The sequence below is a fragment of the Sebastes fasciatus genome, chromosome 13 (assembly GCF_043250625.1).
Source record: "Sebastes fasciatus isolate fSebFas1 chromosome 13, fSebFas1.pri, whole genome shotgun sequence".
Taxonomy (NCBI): domain Eukaryota; kingdom Metazoa; phylum Chordata; class Actinopteri; order Perciformes; family Sebastidae; genus Sebastes; species Sebastes fasciatus.
Window position 1 is genome coordinate 31,397,710 of NC_133807.1, and position 22,291 is coordinate 31,420,000.

At 43.8% G+C, this 22,291-nt stretch overlaps 3 protein-coding genes across 3 annotated transcripts; 1 reads left to right on the plus strand and 2 right to left on the minus strand.

Moving 5' to 3' along the window:
• Window positions 1-33: 33 nt before the first annotated feature.
• On the minus strand, window positions 34-10,938 carry LOC141781294 (deoxyhypusine synthase-like). The gene is made up of 10 exons (XM_074656933.1): window positions 8,847-10,938; window positions 8,521-8,721; window positions 5,976-6,140; window positions 5,763-5,884; window positions 3,502-3,598; window positions 3,276-3,362; window positions 3,000-3,105; window positions 2,815-2,918; window positions 2,128-2,253; window positions 34-557 (listed from the first exon to the last, which is right to left on the minus strand). The coding sequence occupies exons 1-10, from the start codon at window positions 8,865-8,867 to the stop codon at window positions 462-464; spliced, it is 1,125 nt and encodes a 374-aa protein (XP_074513034.1). The 5' UTR covers window positions 8,868-10,938; the 3' UTR covers window positions 34-461.
• Window positions 10,149-10,554, plus strand: LOC141781300 (guanine nucleotide-binding protein G(I)/G(S)/G(O) subunit gamma-12-like). Its single transcript, XM_074656947.1, has 2 exons — window positions 10,149-10,256; window positions 10,429-10,554. Exons 1-2 carry the CDS (start codon window positions 10,149-10,151, stop codon window positions 10,552-10,554), a joined length of 234 nt encoding a protein of 77 aa, XP_074513048.1.
• A 2,746-nt stretch (window positions 10,939-13,684) lies between the features above and the next one.
• LOC141781562 (uncharacterized) lies at window positions 13,685-21,777 on the minus strand. The gene is made up of 7 exons (XM_074657377.1): window positions 20,147-21,777; window positions 18,857-19,004; window positions 16,147-17,146; window positions 15,793-15,941; window positions 15,482-15,685; window positions 14,053-14,118; window positions 13,685-13,872 (listed from the first exon to the last, which is right to left on the minus strand). Exons 1-7 carry the CDS (start codon window positions 21,775-21,777, stop codon window positions 13,792-13,794), a joined length of 3,279 nt encoding a protein of 1,092 aa, XP_074513478.1. The 3' UTR covers window positions 13,685-13,791.
• Between the last annotated feature and the right edge of the window lie 514 nt (window positions 21,778-22,291).

Here is a 22,291-nt window from a genome sequence, read left to right on the forward strand (position 1 = left end):
TAGCGTTTTACAGGCCGCATATTTATACACATGATGGACCCCTTTTGATCTTCTCACACAGACCTACTGCACAAAGACTATTTGTAACTGGAAGAAATTATTCATTTATGATTTATTAAGTTAAACATTCACGTTTTTCATCATGTAACAGTGACAGTAAGGTCAACTGAGCTTAAATAACATTGCCTCATGAGTGTATATTTATTCTCTCGCTCTCTCACACACACACACACACACACATGCGCACGGCTAAAACCTGATGTATTATACTGTAGACAGTCTCTTTGGTACATGCAATAGCATGCTGCCCCATACTATTTCAGCTATCTGAATGGAGAGAAAAGAACTGTGCTTTTTTTAACAGGTAAATCTTGTCATGGAAAGCATAAAGACAGGAAACCCTTCACCACTGACCCCCATTAAATGAGGTTTTCAATTGCAGCATTGTATACAATGCAATGCTACTCGGTTTTCTCTTCGGCAGTCAGCTTGTCGGCGTGGAGAGCGAAGGTCTCGGCCACGATCAGAGGGAAGACTAAAGTGGCATCTGCATACACCTGGGAACAGAGAATGGAGCAGTGTTATCTGTAACGTTATTTTTGTTGTGTGTTGCACACTTCAGTACACTAAACTGATTCCAGTTTCCTGCTTTTCATATTTATGTTTTTGAGTGCTTTGATGCCACACTGCGCCCCTTGGATCAAACACTGTGCAGACACTGCCACCTGCATGCCAAAGGTGTTAAAAACATCCTTTTTTCCTCCTCACCTGGTTACCAATTCTGATGTGCTATAAAATCATTTCCAAACATATTTTTCTCCCTTAAAATTTAATACAATGTCAAATTTAAAAAATGCAGTTTGTCAGCTTTAGGTTATATCTGAATGGAAGTTAATGCCTTTTGTCATACGTCATGCATCATTGATGCTATGCCGATTTTTAAAGTGTGTTATATGAACAGCTACTGACATAGAACCTAATTTCTGGACCAAAACTGTTATTTAGTGGGGTAGATTTCAATTATTAATTATTATCCAGTGAGGTGCGTTATCTAGTGAGGTGCGTTATCTAGTGAGGTGCGTTATCTAGTGAGATGCATTATCTAGCGAGGTGCATTATCTAGCGAGGTGCATTATCTATCGAGGTGCATTATCCAGTGAGGTGTGTTATCTAATTAGGTGTATTATCTAGTCTGGTGCATTATCTAGTGAGGTGCATTATCTAGCGAGGTGCATTATCTATCGAGGTGCATTATCCAGTGAGGTGTGTTATCTAGTGAGGTGCATTATCTAGTGAGGTGTGTTATCTAGCGAGGTGCATTATCTATCAAGGTGCATTATCCAGTGAGGTGTGTTATCTAGTGAGGTGCGTTATCTAGTGAGGTGCATTATCTAGTGAGGTGTATTATCTAGTTAGGTGTATTATCTAGTCTGGTGCATTATCTAGTGAGGTGCATTATCTAGCGAGGTGCATTATCTATCGAGGTGCATTATCCAGTGAGGTGTGTTATCTAGTGAGGTGCATTATCTAGTGAGGTGTGTTATCTAGCGAGGTGCATTATCTATCAAGGTGCATTATCCAGTGAGGTGTGTTATCTAGTGAGGTGCGTTATCTAGTGAGGTGCATTATCTAGCGAGGTGCATTATCTATCGAGGTGCATTATCCAGTGAGGTGTGTTATCTAGTGAGGTGCATTATCTAGTGAGGTGTGTTATCTAGTGAGGTGTATTATCTAGTTAGGTGTATTATCTAGTCTGGTGCATTATCTAGTGAGGTGTATTATCTAGTTAGGTGTATTATCTAGTCTGGTGCATTATCTAGTGAGGTGTATTATCTAGTCTGGTGCATTATCTAGTTTGATGTATTATCTAGTTAGGTGTATTATCTAGTTTGATGTATTATCTAGTTAGGTGTATTATCTAGTGAGGTGCGTTATCTAGTGAGGTGCATTATCTAGTGAGGTGCATTATCTAGGGGCTGCCAAAAGGCACCTGGGAAATATATGAAAGTGAAGCAGAAGAAGGGAATACATCTCAAAATAACTTCTAATAAAACGCTATCTGATATAATTGTAATAAATAATAACTATTATGTTGACATTAGTCTTGCTGGTATAAATCCTCAGTACCTTCACGGGTTTGGCATCTATTCTGATCTTGCCCCAGGATATGGCCTCATCAGGTCTGGCTCCAGAGTCGGAGCCATCGAACTCCTGACCCGTGTTCACAAACACGGCGTGGTTAGCTCCGTTCCTCTGGAAGGAGACAGAGGACAGACGCTGTGTCAGAACAAGGAACTGCTGTTGCATGTTGTTGTTGAATTAGGTTTTGAGGAGGTTTGCTTTGCTGCCTTGTGTATTTTGACAGTTGCTATTCTGTGTGACAGCTGAATGTCCATCTAGAATCAAAGTTTATTATCACACAAAATGTCCGCAGTAGTGGAGGAAGTATCCTTTACCTATGTAAAAGTAGCAATACTGCTATATAAAAATACTCCATTACAAGTAAAAGTAGCATTTTACTGTTCTAGTTGGAAGAGGAACACATTTTAACTTTCATATAGCTACTGTTGGTTAGTTTAATCTATAACAATGCATCTTATTTTATAGGCTCATAATATTATTTACATGTAAAATCTTAATGTGGAAAGTAACTTGTAACTAAAGCTGTTAAATCAATGAAGTGGAATAGAAACCACTATTGATATTTCCCTCTGAATTGTGGAGGAATAGAAGTATGAAGGAACATGAAATGGAAATACTCAAATAAAGCTTCTGATGTGACGTCACGTACGAGTGCTCGATGAAGTTAGTTACCATAAGATTAGCATTGCATATGTGATGTTTGACCAGTCCTCCTCCCAGGATGATGAGTCCCGTACTGTTAGCATACACTGCCTGGTTGTTGATCCTGCGAACATCTGCAATAAAAGTCCACATTCATGATATGACCAACAGATAACACTGAGACGGCTGCAGTGATCCTGTTCTGCAGCTTTTACCTTGTGCTATGTCCACAACCAGGCCAGGGTTAGTGTAAGAGTGGAAGTAAAGCATGTCGCCCATCTCGCCGTCTGTCAGAGCAGGACAGAACACTGGGATGTTATTCTGAAACAGAACATAATACGGAACATTTAATGATAAAAAAAATACACTGTACCTACAAAATGAACAGAGTTAGTGAGGCTGGGAAGCAGGATGAAGTGAGTAACAAAGCAGAACTTCATTTTGTGGTTCCCTTATGATGTTATACATTACCAATATGAACTAGGACTCACCTTGTACGCCCAGTAGTAGACAGAGTCAGGGTTATTGATCTCCTTGCCAAACCGATGGATCATTTTAGAGGGAGTCCAAATTGTGCCCTGAAATTTAAAAAAAAAAAGTACACACTACATGATATAGACAATATTATAAAAGCAGAGTTTGGAACATCCTGACAGCACAGCTGTGTTTTATGTGAGGACATCAGACTAACAAGTACTGCTAATAAGAGAGACCCACCTGTGTCTTCTGCTCCTCCAGCATCTGGTCCAGAATGGGTATCATCCAGTTTCCAAAGATGTCGTAGTTGTCATTGGGTATCAACATATTCCCTATCCTACATCCAGCAAGGACAGAGGAAGAGGGGCAGATGAAGGGGTTTAACAGGGAGCAGATGTAAATAAACAAGTTAGGGAATCTGATAAATAAAGCTGGGTTTCCACCACTAAGAAGTTCCTGATAATTTTAGTCCCTGGACTACTTTTCAAGGAACTAAAAGGTTCCTTCAGCCCACTGTTGTCTGTGTTTCCATAGCGAATTAAAGACCAGAGAGGATTAGGCAAATTAGTCCGCTGACATATGAAAAAGCAACATGTCACGGGACGAAGGCTGCCGGTGGTCGCAGGCGTAAACACACTGCAGCCTGCAGTTCAGTGTGCCCGCCCGTAACATCTAAAAAAACACTTTGAGAAAAGAAATAAACCTTATGTGTTGCTCACTGCCACGACATGTACTGCTGCATAGTATTTACTGACGCACGTTGGATGTAATGAATGAAATGCAGAGGAGGAAAATGAAACTAAGAGTGTTTGATGTCATTCCCAGCACCGCTGCTCTGTCTGTCTCTTCTACCCATCGCCCTCGTGATCTGTCTCTTTTTATCTCTCAGAGGTCGACAGCAGAGCCTAACTTTACTTTTAATGTTATCAGACAAAGAGAAATATTCTCCCCTTGTCCTAAAATGGTCCTATGTTAATACTTGAGTACTTCCTTGTTTTATGAATGAAGCTGCACATGAGTTGAACCAGCGGCGCTGTGTGTGTGTTTGACCAGTCAGCGATGGTCATCCCTGCAAACTCCACCACAAAAGTTCCTGTTACTTTCAGAAAGTACTACCCCCCGGACCAGGGCCTTTTTGGGGGGTAAAATGTCCCCGGAAATTAAATTAACCTCTTCCACTCCTTGAGGGCGCCGCCGTCTAGAGTGAAGTTACTGATATCATATGAAACTAGAAAACCGAATCCATTGGTACCAATCATGTCATGCTAGCAGATTGGGAAGAATGCTACTAAGTTACGCTCTATTTTGCTGAAAAAAACTGGCATGGCAATTTTCAAAGGGGTCCTTTGACCTCTGACCTCCAGATATGTGAATGAAAATGGGTTCTATGGGTACCCACGAGTCTCCCCTTTACAGACATGCCCACTTTATGATAATCACATGCAGTTTGTGGCAAAAACCATTCAGTATGAATTATTCTAATATCTGATACTAACTGTTCTAAAATGGTGTGTTTGAATATTTCTGCCTACTGGGGTCCCTAAACAGTCTTGATGACAATTGTTTGCAACTTGACCTCACAGTATAAAATGACCTGTGGTGACCTCTAGGATAATCACAGCCTCATGAAACTTTACAGCCACAAACTAGAGACCTAGAGCATTCAGAGGATGGATGGATCAGACTAGAGACCTAGAGCATTCAGAGGATGGATGGATCAAACTAGAGACCTAGAGCATTCAGAGGATGGAAGGATCAGACTAGAGACCTAGAGCATTCAGAGGATGGATGGATCAAACTAGAGACCTAGAGCATTCAGAGGATGGAAGGATCAAACTAGAGACCTAGAGCATTCAGAGGATGGATGGCTTTCCTAGCTAGATTGACAATAAGGCAGTTTCTGAGCAGTTTACGCAACAGTGCTCGCCATCCAATCACTGAGAAATGCAATTCTTGCAAATATCTCAAAATGTCAAAAGTTTTTGAAACCAAATCGCAGCATGTCTTTTTCTGTGTTCGGTGTTCCTCAAGGTCTTGGTGTCTTAATGTGGTATTTTGGAGGGATTATTGATCATTTTTATCAATTCTCCAGTAGTAAAAATAAATGGTTAAATTTAGCACCAAATCTGTGTAACAAATGGAATCAACCCAAACGTTGTTGCAAAAATGTATGAGACATAATAGAGCATGGGGATGACCATCATATACTTTTATTATAATGTTCTACACCTTTATACACTTTCAAAATGTATTTTAATTAATGAATCAGTTCATGTTTATTTCTGATGCATGACTGGAACAACTTGACACACAGTGCTGAGCTGCATCTCAAATTAATCTTCATGTTCCCAGTTATCAGATGATGTACAACACTTCTATGTGGCATTTACTGTTGACCTGCTATCTCCCCCTAAAGACCCCCTCGACCACCCTAAAAAAGATGAGAAAATGCACCCTGACCAGCATCATTCTGAGGATGTGAATGTGAGAGGTGTATCTACCTGTTGATGCCCTTCTGGCGGAGGTCCTTGCCAGCCAGGCTGAAGTCTCCCAAGAATGTGTCAGCGAAACACTTGATGAAATCCTCCTCTATGCCTCCAGCTATGGTTACGATCACATCCACCTAACACAGAGTGACAAGACAGGTTCTGATACACTAGTCCACGCTGTCGGATCAGTTCATTGTTTTAGATGACGAGTTTATACATTTGTACCATTTTGTGCTGTGCCAGGTAGCGGATGGTCTCTCTGACTCCGGAGCTGATCATGTTGGAGGTGTAACCCAGGAAGATGGTGCAGCCCAGCTTGTTGCGGTGTTCTTCGGGCGTTTCAGCCTCTTTTTTTTCATCCTTCTCCACTGGCTCACGACGCTTCTCTATCTGTGGGCGTGGAGTCATTAGACAACAATGGTCAACACTACCAAATATCATAAACAGACTGATCAGAGGCTCAAACAACATGTTTACCTCTACTGGTATTTAGCCATGCAGACAGTTTTCGTTTTATGCCCAGGTTTTAAGATATCCAACTCTGAGATTTCTGCCTCCCCCCCGATACAATGCAGGTGAATGCAACTTTGTGTTTGTTGTGTTTATAACATCGACAAATTACTTACAAAAAAAATCTCTCTTTCAAGAAACCGTAATCCTGTAAATCTGGAAAAATAAAGGCCAAAAATAAAAGAAATAAAGAAACCGATTACAGTGAGGTGTGTAATTTTTTCCAGACTAACAAGGACTTTTGTTTCTTGTTGTAATTATTGTGGGAATCCCACTATTGTTCTTCTAAGGTTTCTTCTTCAACTTCTTCTATTTCGTCCTTACATTTTTGGACTCCAACTACTTCTGCAAACTTTCAGCAGTGGTTTTCTGCTCCTGCTCCTTCTGCTACTACTACTGCTACTACTACTACTACTACTACTATTACTGCTGCTCCTTCTGCTACTACTACTGCTACTACTACTACTACTACTACTACTACTACTATTACTGCTGCTCCTTCTGCTACTACTACTGCTACTACTACTACTACTACTACTACTACTACTATTACTGCTGCTCCTTCTGCTACTACTACTGCTACTACTACTACTACTACTACTATTACTGCTGCTCCTTCTGCTACTACTACTGCTACTACTACTACTACTACTACTACTACTACTATTACTGCTGCTCTTTCTGCTACTACTACTGCTCCTGCTGCTCCTTCTGCTACTACTACTGCTCCTGCTGCTCTTTCTGCTGCTATTACTGCTGCTCCTACTGCTGCTGCTGCTCCTTCTGCTGCTATTACTACTGCTGCTGCTCCTTCTGCTACTACTACTGCTGCTGCTGCTCCTTCTGCTACTATTACTACTGCTGCTGCTCCTTCTGCTACTACTACTGCTGCTGCTGCTCCTTCTGCTGCTATTACTACTGCTGCTGCTCCTTCTGCTACTACTACTGCTGCTGCTGCTCCTTCTGCTGCTATTACTACTGCTGCTGCTCCTTCTGCTACTACTACTGCTGCTGCTACTGCTGCTGCTGCTCCTTCTGCTGCTATTACTACTGCTGCTGCTCCTTCTGCTACTACTACTGCTACTACTACTGCTCCTGCTGCTCCGTCTGCTACTACTACTGTTGCTAATGCTGCTCCTGCTGCTACTACTACTGTTGCTCCTGCTGCTCCGTCTGCTACTACTACTGCTGCTGCTGCTCCTGCTGCTACTACTACTGTTGCTCCTGCTGCTGCTCCTTCTGCTACTACTACTGTTGCTCCTGCTGCTCCGTCTGCTACTACTACTGTTGCTCCTGCTGCTCCTGCTGCTACTACTACTGTTGCTCCTGCTGCTCCGTCTGCTACTACTACTGTTGCTCCTGCTGCTGCTCTTTCTGCTACTACTACTGTTGTTTCTGCTGCTGCTCCTTCTGCTACTACTGCTGCTGCTACTACTGCTGCTGCTCCTTCTGCTACTACTACTGCTGCTCCTGCTGCTGCTCTTTCCGCTACTAGTACTGCAACTACTGCTACTACTACTACTAGTACTGCAACTACTGCTACTACTACTACTGCTGCTCCTGCTGCTGCTCCTTCTGCTACTACTACTGCTGCTGCTACTACTGCTGCTGCTCCTTCTGCTACTACTACTGCTGCTCCTGCTGCTGCTCTTTCTGCTACTAGTACTGCAACTACTGCTACTACTACTACTACTACTACTACTACTGCTACCTTCCACCTAAATACCATTTTCTGTCTAAAAACTTATAATTTTTAAAGGTTTATTCGGCCAAAATACTACTTTCTGTCCAAGCACTTATAATTCTAAAAGTTTATTCCAGCCAAATACTACTTCCTGTTTTACAATTTACAGTTTTAAAGGTTCACTCCACCCAAAAACTATTTTCTGTCTAACGAGTTAATGTCAACTTCCACTTTTGGCAATATTACAGTATAGCTTTTCGAACAATGTATTTCAGCTTTATCTTTTTGGGGGGGGTCGTGCAGCTCAGCTTTCAGCTCTGCCAGTTTTACAATTCAGTTCCGTATTTTCAGCAATGTTTCTCAATTAATTTCAGTTGTCAGCATTCCAACGCATTTTCAGCAGGAAATGCATTTTATACTTAGTAGCCTACTGTAAGCCCTACCAATGAAATCCCATTCACCTCCACTGTGTTGGGTAGGAAGAAATCAGAGAGACAAATATCTCAAAAAGTGGAGTAAATCAAACCAAAATGAGAAAATGTGTTATTTGTAAAGATCAGCTTCCCATCCTCTCACCATGAGGTTGATCGTGTCGATGGCCTGGCCCACGCTGCTGGCCTGGAAGCCCGTGGAGATGGAGGACTTCATCACTCCCTGGAGATCAGCTCCCTGGTTGAAGTCGTAGCCTCTGATCTTTGTCATGCCTTCTGGGAGCTCACCACTGGGCGCATGGGTGGACTGCCAGACAATAGCAGGGATCTTAGCCACCATCCTCTTCTGCAAAAGACACAAAGAGCATGTTAGTGATGAGGTTATCACCAAGGAGCCTTGATGATCTGAGCCTTCACTGAGCTTCCCAGCTGCTGAGCATAAAACAAAAAATTGTAAATGAAAAAACAAACCTTTTCTTCAACAGAGATCATGATGAAGATGCTGATGTAGTAATCGTCTGTCACCGGACACAAGATAGATGGTTAGAAAAGATTTGCATTTATAAACAACACGTGGGTCCCAACCTCCGCCCACAACCAAGTCCAAACCAATGAAATCAACATTTAACCCCGCCCACATTCAACAGTTAGACCAATCAAATCAAAGTGGGTGGGGCCAAATGTTTAGGCCCCTCCCCCTCCTGCAGGCTGCACACAGGTACCAGAGACAGCTGTTTGCAGGTTCTCCTCCTCGTCCAGAGGGACAAACATGACCAAACTGTATTTCTGTGCAAATCCCCATATAGTCTGGTCAAAACCAAAACTATAGTCAGAGTTATTTTATGATTATACTCCTAAACAATTTATTTTATTTACCTTATTCAGTTAATATTGAACATTAAAATTAGCATATGTTAATCCGGGGTTGGAAGAAGTACTGAAATCCTTTATATCAAAGTGTGAATACCACATTTGACTTACTCCTAAATGTGCTTTTTTATGTAAACTTATTTAATATTATTTATATGGAGTAAATTGTACTAATTGAATGGTTCTAGTTACATTATCGCACACAACAGTGTGATGCTCAAACCTGCACCTCGGAGGCTACTGAGGCTGGACAAAGGTGGTTTAAATTACTCCATATACTGGTTGCTGGTTGCACTTTAACAGTGCGTGACATATTACCAGCTCATTATGTGTTTAGCAGGTAAAATGTCACTCTACAATGTAACAGGAAACTGCAGCTTTCAGCTAAATGTATACAAGTAAACATTACAGCATTTCCAGTAGTAGGCTATACGTTCCAAAACAATGGAAACACATTTAACCAGATTAATAAAGACTTCAAATATTCCACCTTTTCTATTATTGCATAAACATGCAATCCTGTGTTTCTGGCCAAGTCAGCTGCACCTTTAAAGCAAACAGCTTAAAAACGTAAAGGCAGAAGGCATCCCTGAAGCATATAGCCAATAATCTTTTCATCAGTGATGTGTGATGTTTGTGACATTTCCACCACTGTACTGTATGACCTTTAGTATCACAGAGCCTTTGAACTGCCCTCAACAGTGAATAAAAAGGGGGGGGCACAGGTGAAAAAGGAAAGTCAGGAGCTTCTCTGACCACACTCCTGTAACAACCTGTGCAGACTCTTTTGGATTTGGGGTAAAATACTGCTCTAAAAATCATCGTCCTGCTGCTACTTTTGGTTTTGAGGGGGTCCAGATAGCAGGGTTTTGGAGTGGTTGAGAGTCTTTCTACTGAAGGGCAATGTCAGGAAAGATGTGCAGCAGCAGCAGCAGCAGCAGCAGCAGTGTTATTCAGGCACAAAAACTGGTGGATCAACTTCGGGTGGAGGCAAGCATGGAGAGAATAAAGGTATGTAAGAGTCTGAATACTCTGTTGTGCATGATAGATTCATCATACACCCAAACTGAAGATGTCCAGAATACATGGAGTGTACTGATATGTCTCTATTATTACATGATTACTTCAGCATTACAATGTCTGGAATCCTGTGATGCCACCCTGTCCACCTTTAACCCAGCAGATCTCCCTGACAGCAGCAGACTTGGTCCGGTACTGTCAGGACCACAGGCGCAGTGACCCTCTGCTCACCGGCATCGCTGCCTCGTCCAATCCTTTCAAAGATAAGAAGAGCTGTGTGCTGCTTTGACAGTCCTGAGTAGAGACGCGCGACACAGGAACAGACTGACATACGGACGACTCCTGTCAGAGTACAACCACAGGTTTTATACCGCCAAATGTGAACAAGATCATCCTTCTTGTATGGCAATTAATCTGCTACTTGGTTTACATCTATTGTAGGCCGCAACAGATGTTTGCTGAGCTAAAGCAAACATTGAAAGTTTGCTGAGTTACACAGATTTTATTTGATTAAATCCATAGTTACAGAAACGAGAAAATGACTCATATTAAAGTTTCGTACTGCCGAGGATCACAGAGGGTGCTGGTCTAATCTGTGTAACGGAAGTTTGCTGAGCAAAAAGCAAACATTGAGAGTTTGCTGAACACACAGATTAAGTCCCAGTTTATTGACAATAAAGTACAAAAAGTAAAAAAAAGTGAAAAGTGAAAAGTACAGATAATGGTTTCGCATTTGTAAATAGTTACCCATTTTTGGACTTAAAGGCCTTTTTTAATAGACGCGCGTCTATTTTACACGCGAGCCGCTCGCGTCTCGGCTGCGTGTCCCAGCAGCAACAGACAGTGAAGGTGATCTATTGACAGTATATGGATATCATATCAGATACATAATACAGTTTACATGTCTAGACATCTGTAGAATATGTCACAGACAGTGAAAGTGATCTAGTATATTAACATCATACCAGCAAGACTTTACTACAGTTTCTAGGTTTATCTGTAGAATATGTTACGGAGATGAAAAAAAGTAAAGTTAAGTAAACTTGTAAATAAAAGCCCTCAGGCGTTTTTTCTTTGCACAGACTCCTGCATCACGCAGCCACGACGCGACGCAGACGCCACGCTCTCCTGATGCGGGCAGTGTGCCCACGGGTTTGTTCAAACATCCAGCACAAAGCTCCCATCATAACTCCCCACAGGGCAGTGAACACATTCTGACAATAATTCACACACTAGATAGATTTCCAGGCCATTTAATGGCATCTTCTGTGGAAATAGATCCATCTGTCAAGCATTGTGCAGCTGATTTATAGTTAGACTCGTCTAAGCAATTAAATTGTTTTTAAACTCTCTCTCACACACACACACACACACACACACACACACACACACACACAAACAAGGCAGACATACCTACAAAAAGATCATACTGATTAGCACTGAGGAATGTGTTCAAATAAATAGCTTTACAAATACAATCGGTGTGTCACAGACGGCTGGGATACGAGTATTTCACCGTACGTGACAAGTAAGTGATGTTATTGGTACAATGTCAGTCACTGTAATGGATTCAGAGATATTGCGTTACTGTAAACTAGGTTCCCCGCTGTTTGAATGCACAACAATTAAAAGAGGAGAGACGAACGTCTTCAAACGCAGTGTCTTTGACAGCTGGCACAAAAAGGTAAATAATATGTGCATGAGACGAACATTACCAGTAAACACACTGAAATACATACAGAGAAATCTCTGGACAGGATCGAACAAGGTTATAGAACCAACCTCACCTCGACCATATGACAGTATCAACACAAGAAGAAAGAAAAATAATTAATAATGCATTACTGCTAAATTAAAGGGATTGTTTGTAAGAATCAGAAATTGCTTGTAAGCAGCGACACCTGTGGCCGTCAAGTCAACGCAAGTCAGCGTCCTGTTGCTCACGCTCGCTCTACATAGACATGAACGAGCATCGGTCAACACAGTGAGGCGACACACGTCAGCTAAAAGCACAATATCACTCTATATTTCAGCTGCTTGGCAGTAATGTTAGCTGACCAGACGAAGGTCTCTCCATGAATCAATGCTGATCCTAGTGTTGGCTTTTCCTGCCTCAGCCTCCCGACCGCGGCCGGAGGGAACGGGGGAGACGCCGGAGTTTTGGTCAGAGACGATAACGTTTCTCTCTGCGGAGCCCCGTCACTTCACAAGACACGGGAAACCTCTGTTGGTCTGGAGGAGCTGCAGCAGTTATTTCTGCACAAACATCCACTGTACATTCACTAGATATCCTCAGAGCTAAACTAACTCTTCTGCAGTGTGGAGTGTAGGGACCCACCATTACTGGTGGCAAAGACAATGAACCACGCTTCTGAATGCTACAGTAGCCATTGGCTACTGTAGCATTCACACATAGGTGTGAAATTCACCCAGGACAAAACCAGAGGAATGTCTTTGTTCCTCCTCTTTCTTCACCTTCTCCTCACCTCTCATGACCTGTGGAGGTGAGCTGGGAAGAAGTATTGGAGCGATTATCTCTCTCTCTCTCTCTCTCTCTCTCTCTCACACACACACCCACACACACACGCATGCTTATACACTTTGTTTGGTTTGTTTAGTTTAGTTATTTAGTTAGATTAATATTGTGTTTTAAACCTTTATTATCTTGTAAATAAATGTTTGTGGAATATACATGCTGGTCTGTTTAATGTTGTACAAGAGTGAATAATGCCAACCTCTGCTATGTCAAGAACTCCGATATCCTTCCACCGTTACTATCTATTTTGGTAATAGTTATTAATTTAATTATTAATCAATGTTCCAAATTGATAGTTTAGCATATATAATGAGACTATATTAACGTTTTGGTTATTGGTCCCTGATTCCAGGGTGGTGCCCCGTTTATTATTGATGTTTATTGATCATTTTTATTAATATTAATAATTCTATTATTATTTATTAATTAATTTGCTAATAACCAAAACCTGTTACTGCCAAATCCCTACAGTAGTGTGAGCGCATGCACGTGAGAGTGGCGAGAGCGAGAGCGAGAACGAGCGCGGTGTGTGAGTGAAGGCAAGCAGGCAGAGGAGCAGAGTACAGCAGAGACTCCGGCCCTGGAGACCAAAGCTACGGTCTCCCCCGCGTCCTCCGACCGCGGCCAACACTGTTTAACAGACGGGCTTCACTAGATAGAACTTTGCGATTTTGGTGTTTCCGTGTAGTTTGTGTTGGAGTCTGAGTCTAAACAGCGTAGCCACACGCGAGCGCGCATGGGACACCGAGCCGCAATGATTTATACGTGTAAGAAGTTACAAACAGAACCTTTAAACAACTGGTAGTGAATATTTCCAACATTTGTGTTGTGTATTGCAAAAAAGTAATATGTCTGGCCATTTGTAGCAAAAACTGTCTTCATTTCCAATCACTTTATTTTAGTGTCATGTTGTTTCAAATTGAAAAATGCTTCAGGTCTCGTCGCCACCTGCTTCCACGTCTTGCCACATAGTTTGCGGGTCTTGCTCTTTCATTTTCTGGGCCTCCAGACTTCCACACTCACGGACACATCCCCCGCGGCTACAGCGAAGACTCCAGCCTCCACGCTCAGCTGACGGTTGAAGACAGACAGGCGGAGTACGGGTGAGAGAGAGTGAAGACACAAGGAGAGAAAACACATTTCAAAAATGAGAATGAGCCTGGAGCATATAATTAAAGTTACAGTTTCATCTTCAAAAAGTAAACAATTCTACATTTTAATAATTTGTACGTTGTGGTACGAAGCACTAACCCCACTGACTCCACTCTGGTGACGCATTGTACATAATGTCCTCGGAGGAGCACAGGGGATATGTACCTGCAATACAAACAAGAAATTATAACTTCAAGGCAAGGCAAGTTTATTTATATAGCACATTTCATACACAAAGGCAATTCAAAGTGCTTTATTTATATATAAAAGCAAGATAAAAGAGCACAAAGTGCATAAGATAAAAAAAACTAATAAAAGAATATAAAAGTATAAGTTAAAAGAAAAACATTGAAATGATAATAAAAACAATCAAAAGACATTAAAGTGCAGCATTTGATCAATTAAGAAAAGCAGGGGGGCTGATCACACCGAGACGAGCGTGAACGCTTCAAAAACACCGCGGCAAAGCGCGTCTGGTAAAGCAGCGTGGTGCGCCTGTGGAGCGGGGCTGCGTGCGCAACCGGGGCCATCAAATGTGATTAACGGAAAAATGTGGTCTCTCTCTTGGTGCCTTCAAATGTGGTGTTGTTTAAGAGAAGAGTCCATATGAACGCCTCCCTCTTGTCGTATTCACGACCTCGGAAGTGGAAAGTTTCTGAAAGCTCAGAGTTCAGGACTTGTGACGTGTTTGTTGACGTTGTCAGAAACGGCGGAGGACATGGAAGTTCATTTTTCGATGCATAATAAGTTAATATATTGTAATTTTAGTCGTATATTGTTTTTATATTTTTTAATATGTCTGAGGAAAATGTTGATATTCCCAACGACCTCATCTTTCTCCTCTGTTATGTCTTTGCATTTCCTGCATTATGTTACCCGCTTGCTAGCTTGCTAAATTGTTATCCTCTGTGTCTTCTAGACGCCGACAGTAACGTTGTTATTGCCGTTGCTTAGCAGCGGTGTTCTCACGACTTGAACGCCAAGCATATCGTGTACACGACTTCCCATGCTGTAAATACGAGCTCACGAGTTTCATTCGAAGGCACCATCTCTCTCAACAGCAGTAGCCTACATGAAACTATCACAGCATGCGATATGAATTCCCTCTCACAGTCCAACAGCTAACTAGCTAGCCCTGCCACATCTACAGGTGTTATGTCGACGTCTGTTACCCCGTTGAATAGTGTTTCTCTCCTGTTAAAATGATACCCCCTACCCCCCAACAATATTTAACACAACACCGGCATCAAAACAGGAAGGAAGTGGTTAAGTATTAAAGCCCGCCTCTTGCATTTTGAATGGCTGCCTGGGCCAAGTGTGACACTGACGAGCGGTGCAACTCCACACCAGGTGACTGAAAAGTTGAGAGTATTTTAACTTTTATGCACAGCACAAGAGAGGAGTGCACGGCTATGGTGCGCTGTACCAGAAGAAAACAATGGTTTTGCAGGTGACGCGTCTCAGTGTGATCAGCCCCCTAGACTCTTAGTTAAACGGGCAAAGTAACAAGGAATGTGCCTCATCCTACCTTCACAGTGCGATCAGATGAACAGGTGTAGAGGCTTCCAGTGGACCTGTGGATGCCAGTGACCAGAGCTGTGTGTCCCACATCAAACTGGGACAGCGGTTTTAAGGTCCCCGCCTGCATGGAAAACGAGTGGAGCATGCCGCTGTTGTCTCCTGCCCATACTTCACAGCCGCTGTAGCTCATGGAATACAGGTAAGAGCTCAGCTAGAAATGGAGGGGTTGGTTGGAGTTAGTCTAGGATGGTATACAGGTCAGCATATATGCACACAAACTTAAAAAAACGACCTGTGTGTCTGAGTGTTTGCGTCTACCTTTAGTTTCTTCAAGACCTTGCCTGCCCTACGGTCATAGACCGCCACAGTGAAGTCTTTACTCCCAGAGATGATGTACTTGTCATCTTCAGCTAGGCACATTACAGCGCTACCATGGAGACGGAGGCTCTTCACCAGGGGTTCAGCAGCTGTAGACAAAATGATGTCAAGAAGAACAGAAAGGGATTTAATCTGCTATCAAAAATACATTTTGGAAGTGTGTAAGACTATTGATTTAAGAGTTATGTGTCACTGCTCTTGCATCCCATTGTTAAAACTAGTGACCTTTATTTGCACTTTATGCAAACTCAGCCACTTAATTGAAATGTACTTTATATGCTAAACCCCCCTCACCTCTGGTGTCGTACATGCTGACCCTCTTGTTAAATGTACCAGCCAGCAATACATCCGTCTGACAGGACAAGCAGAGGACAGCGGCCCCAGTCCTGATCAGGCCCCTCTCTGCACCACCTGCCTGTAGGTCCCACAGCCTCACTGTGCTGTCGAAGCCCCCCGAGGCCAGCAGAGGTCCCTGAGATGCCAGGCACCAGGCCCAGCCCCGATGAGTGCTGAAGTCGCCCCGCCCTCCCAATGTGTGCAGCAATGTGCCACCAGAGGCTGCCTGTAGATCCCACAGTTTAACATTCCAGTCTCTGGAGCCTGTGGCACAAACTGCCCCTTCTCCCCCCACAAGGAGGACTGAGTTGATCTGCGCAATGTGGCCTGAAAGTAGGGTGACGCACTCCAGCGCTGGGGGTGGTTGCTCCATCTCTTCGTGTCTTCCATTACCCAGATTCCTGGGGTCTGCCACGTTCTCGTGGTGATTTAGAGAACCCTCTTGCTCCTCATTGGCATCACACGCCATCCTGTGGTCCCTTTCTTCTTCCATTAGTGCTGCTGCATCATCCACCATTCTCTCTTCCAACTCCTCTCTCAATATAGCCAGTTGGTTCCCACCTACGACGGGCTGCATTTCATCATCCTCACCTTCCATTGCCACCTCCATCCCTTCATCAACACCATACGCGACCTCCTGCGCTTCCACTCCCACCCCTTCGACCTCATCCTCTCTACCATCTTCCTGTCCTTCTGCAACTGGTTCCCCATCCTGCCCTGCCCTTTGCTGCTGCCTCACTTGTTCCCTTTCCTCCTCATCCTCTTGGGTCTGTCTGGCCACAAGGTGCGCTTGGCCTCTCCAGAATGTTATCAGCTGCTCCATCTCCAGACAGGCAGAGGACCAGTCAAAGTCCTCCCTCGGCCCCACTGGAAAGCCAGATCGGGATCCTATTAGTCTGTGTGCCCGGAGCTGCCAAGTGGTGCTGTCCTTACCCACATTACCCAATGCATGACAGACCTATAAAGAGAAGGAAGTGGGAAAATTTCCAATATCTGCTAGTCTGATAAAGCCTTAAAAGGTTCCCTGTGGAGCTTCTGACCTCTAGTAGCGATGTGGACACACTAGTGCAAGGACACACATGCATGAGGATGCACATGTGCGCCACACGTTGCACATTCCTGCCAATTGTTTCAAACTATTCCACTGATCTCAACACAGCAAGAAACAGAGCAATGTGCCAACAAAGGCAGGGAAGAAGAAGTCTTTTCCTAACTGCTTCACCCGCGGTGTGTTAAAGAGAGATACCGCAGGTCCTTCTGCTGCTGGAACACTTTACATCAACATATAATAAATGATTATCTAACCTTACGTGGACGTCCGGTGAAAAATATCACTTCATTACCGAGGTTGGAATTGAAATAAAAAAAAGGAATATATGATAAATATTGAGTCAATTGTTCGAGTTATGGAGAAGGTGTAGGACCATTTGTGTAGGCTGTATTTCTTCCTACTCCTCGGACATGTAATATTTATTTATGTTGATTATTGACAGTTTGCTGTATGTTTATTGTTCATTTTATTTATTATTCTTTTTTGTTTTTTACTGAGGTAATTGTTACATGTACAAAATAAATAAATAAGTGAAACCAAATGGTTGTCACTGTCTTCTCATATTTATCAACATGAATCCCAAATATGACTGTATGAAAATAATATGCAAGATAAGCATATCGTTTGTTATCATGAATGGCAGAATGGTGCGTCGCTTTAAAAGTTGCGGTCGGTATTCTCTCCTTTCCTTTGGTAAAGGATGCTCCAGTGCATCCGATGCTAAAGGAGATAATAAAGGAAGCATTGAAGCAGCTTTGCTTAACATTTAGAGGATTCAAACAGCTTTTATCATGGCTGCTACTCAGATACTTCTGGGTCATTTCACTCCGTTAGGAACCTTCCCAGGAGAAAAATACTGTTCGACAGCAGCCCATGACTGTAAACAATGTGAGGTTTTAAATACTTTCTAATAAAAAGTCTTTGCAAATGTTTTATGATGAAGAAAATACACCCATCATCACATCTGTTAGACCTCAAGGATAAACACAATGTTGAGTAATATGAGTCAATGTAAACATAACTTTTGTATGTTTACAGTAAAACTCCACAGGGCACCTTTTAATAATACATGTTGATTCTGGAAAACTATACTGGCTTTTTTTAGTGTTTTAATTGTCAAGCAAAAAGGGAGTATACAGTGGAACAGAGAAAGATGTCACATTTAGAAATACAGTGAACACAAATTAGCAAGAAAATCAGCCGAAAAGGCGAAGAGGTTTGGAAGAACGACTGACCAGGCATATAAATGCAAGGCGATCTAAGCTGTCACAGTTAACATCAAAAACAAATAAGATTAATGGACTTATGAAAGATGAAGAGAGTCCAGAAATTGTTGATGAAAATTTGTATGAATGCTCAAAACTGCTAAAGGAGTTTATTGATGCAAATGAGGATGTACTGTTGCTGTTACCTGAAGAAGAAAAGGATGCTGACCAAAGGTTTTGGTACAGGCCAAAAGAGGAACAATTCAGTAATTTCATGAGTGAAGTTGAAAAATGGATTGCTACAACGAGGGAGCAACATCAAAAGGATGTGAATCCAGATGATAGCGTATCTGTAACTGATAAAAAAGCATGTTATGGAAGTGATGGGATCAAAAAGTGTTTAAAAACTAACCTTTGGCAGCACAGTCATGACGCACTGAGCAGGAAGGTGAGAGGCAATGTGGGTTACCACCTCCCATGGTAATGACAACAAGCCACTGGCCTCAGCAGGAGGTGTGGGGCTGGCGTCTGCTGAGGATGGGTGACCAGCAGGTAGAACACTGGAAGATATTCAAGATTCAAGATGTTTATTGTCACGCCGGTTATACAGGTACAATCGTGAGAAATGCTTTTTGCTGGGAAACACCATTAAAGGGACCGTTTGTAACTTTTTAAGCGTATAAATGTACCGGGTCGGGACACATGCGCGCTCGCGTGTGGCTGAAGTCTCTGCTCCTCTGCCTGCTCGCCTTCACTCACACTGCGCGCATTCTCGTGTACTCGCTCCACCTCTAGACGTGAACGCGCGCTCACTCCACACTGCAGAAGAGTTAGTTTAGCTCTGAGAATATCTAGTGAATGTACAGTGGACGTTTGTGCAGAAATAAATGCTGCAGCTCCTCCAGACCAACAGAGGTTTCCCGTGTCTTGTGAAGTGACGGGGCTCCGCAGCACGAAACGTTGTCATCTCGTTACCGACCGGGTGCCGGTGTCTCCCTGTTCACTCCGTCTGCGGGCGGAGACGATAACGTTACTCGCCGCGGAGCCCCACTGCCTCAGCCTGCGCTGAAGCAGGAAAAGCCGACACTAGGATCAGCATTGATTCATGGAGAGACCTTTGTCTGGTCAGCTAACATTACTGCCAAGCAGCTGAAATATAGAGTGATATTGTGGTTTTAGCTGACGTGTGTCAACTCACTGTTTTGAGCGATGCTCGTTCATGTCTATTTGGAGCGAGCACAAGCGCGAGCCTGACGCTGACTTTCGTTGACTTAACGGCCACAGGTGTCGCTGTTAACAAGCATTTTGATTCTTACAAACAGTCCCTTTAAAATAATAAGTTATATTACAATTATAAAAGGAAATACTTTGTACAAGGGCATATTAAGAACATATACATTAAGAACATATACATTAAGAACATATACAGTATAAGATATATTTTTGTGTGAGAAGGTGTCGTATGAATTATCTATTTAAAAGTCGGATGGCCTGGGGGAAAATACTGCTCCTCAGTCTGCTGGTGAGAGTCCTCCTCACCAGCAGGGACTTCCTGAGGCACCGCTGGGTGTACAGCTCCTGCCGGCTGGGCAGCTCGCACCCGGTGATATGTTGGTTGATATATAGATCACTTGCTTATCGATCTCATATCATTGTGCCACATTAAGAGTCAGTTAATTGAGTGTGAAAGTAAAAGTCTTACCGCTGCAGGTCAGGCTCAGAAGCTTCAGTACAGGCAGATTTCACAGGGTCACATCCACCGTGGTCTCTGCATGTCTCTACCTCTGCCTGGTCTCTGCATGTCTCAACCTCTGCCTGGTCTCTGCATGTCTCCACCTCTGCCTGGTCTCTGCATGTCTCCACCTCTGCCTGCTCACTGCATGTCTCTACCTCTGCCTGGTCTCTGCATGTCTTCACCTCTGCCTGCTCACTGCATGTCTCTACCTCTGCCTGGTCTCTGCATGTCTCCACCTCTGCCTGCTCACTGCATGTCTCTACCTCTGCCTGGTCTCTGCATGTCTCCACCTCTGCCTGGTCTCTGCATGTCTCCACCTCTGCCTGGTCTCTGCATGTCTCCACCTCTGCCTGATCTCTGCATGTCTCCACATCTGCCTGGTCACTGCATGTCACCACCTCTGCCTGGTCTCTGCATGTCTCCACCTCTGCCTGGTCTCTGCATGTCTCCACCTCTGCCTGGTCTCTGCATGTCTCCACATCTGCCTGGTCTCTGCATGTCTCCACCTCTGCCTGGTCTCTGCATGTCTCCACCTCTGCCTGGTCTCTGCATGTCTCCACCTCTGCCTGGTCTCTGCATGCCCCAACCTCTGCCTGCTCACTACATGTCTTCACCTCTGCCTGATCTCTGCATGTCTCCACCTCTGCCTGCTCACTACATGTCTTCACCTCTGCCTGATCTCTGCATGTCTCCACCTCTGCCTGATCTCTGCATGTCTCCACCTCTGCCTGGTCTCTGCATGCCCCAACCTCTGCCTGCTCACTACATGTCTTCACCTCTGCCTGATCTCTGCATGTCTCCACCTCTGCCTGATCTCTGCATGTCTCCACCTCTGCCTGATCTCTGCATGTCTCAACCTCTGCCTGCTCACTACATGTCTTCACATCTGCCTGGTCTCTGCATGTCTTCACCTCTGCCTGCTCACTACATGTCTTCACCTCTGCCTGATCTCTGCATGTCTCCACCTCTGCCTGCTCACTACATGTCTTCACCTCTGCCTGGTCTCTGCATGTCTCAACCTCTGCCTGGTCTCTGCATGTCTCCACTTCTGCCTGCTCACTACATGTCTTCACCTCTGCCTGCTCACTACATGTCTCCACCTCTGCCTGGTCTCTGCATGTCTCAACCTCTGCCTGGTCTCTGCATGTCTCCACCTCTGCCTGGTCTCTGCATGTCTCCACCTCTGCCTGATCTCTGCATGTCTCAACCTCTGCCTGCTCACTGCATGTCTCCACATCTGCCTGGTCTCTGCATGTCTCAACCTCTGCCTGCTCACTACATGTCTTCACATCTGCCTGGTCTCTGCATGTCTCCACCTCTGCCTGGTCTCTGCATGTCTCAACCTCTGCCTGCTCACTACATGTCTTCACATCTGCCTGGTCTCTGCATGTCTTCACCTCTGCCTGCTCACTACATGTCTTCACCTCTGCCTGATCTCTGCATGTCTCCACCTCTGCCTGGTCTCTGCATGTCTCCACCTCTGCCTGGTCTCTGCATGTCTGAACCTCTGCCTGGTCTCTGCATGTCTCCACCTCTGCCTGGTCTCTGCATGTCTCCACCTCTGCCTGGTTGGACAGGTTGTCTCTGACCTCAGACATCATCACCTGTTCTCCTCTCAGAACAAGACTCACACAGTGTTCAACATTCATCTAAACTAACCTCTATTCTTGTGTTATAAGACATAAAAACGAAGATATTAAATAATGTATCTAACTAACGTCACCCGTGGATACCACAGACTGTATATAACATCTCCAACATCTGTCTGCTGAATTAACTACCGCAGAGAGCGGTGACCTTTAGTTTAGAGCACTGCTCACTATTGCTAACAAGACAGACCATTTCCGGTTCAGACACACCATTTCCGGTTCCGGTGTTGCGTCGAATTGTTTCCGTATCGTAAATTCGTGAGCCTGGTTTGATCCAGAGGCTCTATAACAGGGGTCTCAAACTCGCGGCCCGCGGGCCAATTGCGGCCCGCAAGACGATATTTTGTGGCCCCCACCTTGATATGAAAGTTTAATGTTAGTGCGGCCCGCAAATTTTTTTTTTTTTATAAAGTTTTATATAAAGTTTTTTTTGGGGGCATTTTTTCATTTTTATTGACAGGAC

Bases quoted from the DNA above. Each gene is read 5' to 3' on its own strand.
- LOC141781294 (XM_074656933.1), bottom strand. From the start codon at position 8,867: ATGATCTCTGTTGAAGAAAAG. The intron at 2,919-2,999 runs GTAAAAGCTGCA...CTTTTATTGCAG, and splicing joins GGTTGTGGACATAGCACAAG to ATGTTCGCAGGATCAACAAC. The intron at 2,254-2,814 runs GTAACTAACTTC...GTCTCCTTCCAG, and splicing joins TATGCAATGCTAATCTTATG to AGGAACGGAGCTAACCACGC.
- LOC141781562 (XM_074657377.1), bottom strand. From the start codon at position 21,777: ATGTCTGAGGTCAGAGACAACCTGTCCAACCAGGCAGAGGTGGAGACA. The intron at 15,942-16,146 runs GTGAGGGGGGTT...TTTTGTCTACAG, and splicing joins CAGCATGTACGACACCAGAG to CTGCTGAACCCCTGGTGAAG. The intron at 15,686-15,792 runs GTAGACGCAAAC...CTCCATTTCTAG, and splicing joins AGGTCTTGAAGAAACTAAAG to CTGAGCTCTTACCTGTATTC.
- LOC141781300 (XM_074656947.1), top strand. From the start codon at position 10,149: ATGTCAGGAAAGATGTGCAGCAGCAGCAGCAGCAGCAGCAGCAGTGTT. The intron at 10,257-10,428 runs GTATGTAAGAGT...TTAACCCAGCAG, and splicing joins CAAGCATGGAGAGAATAAAG to ATCTCCCTGACAGCAGCAGA.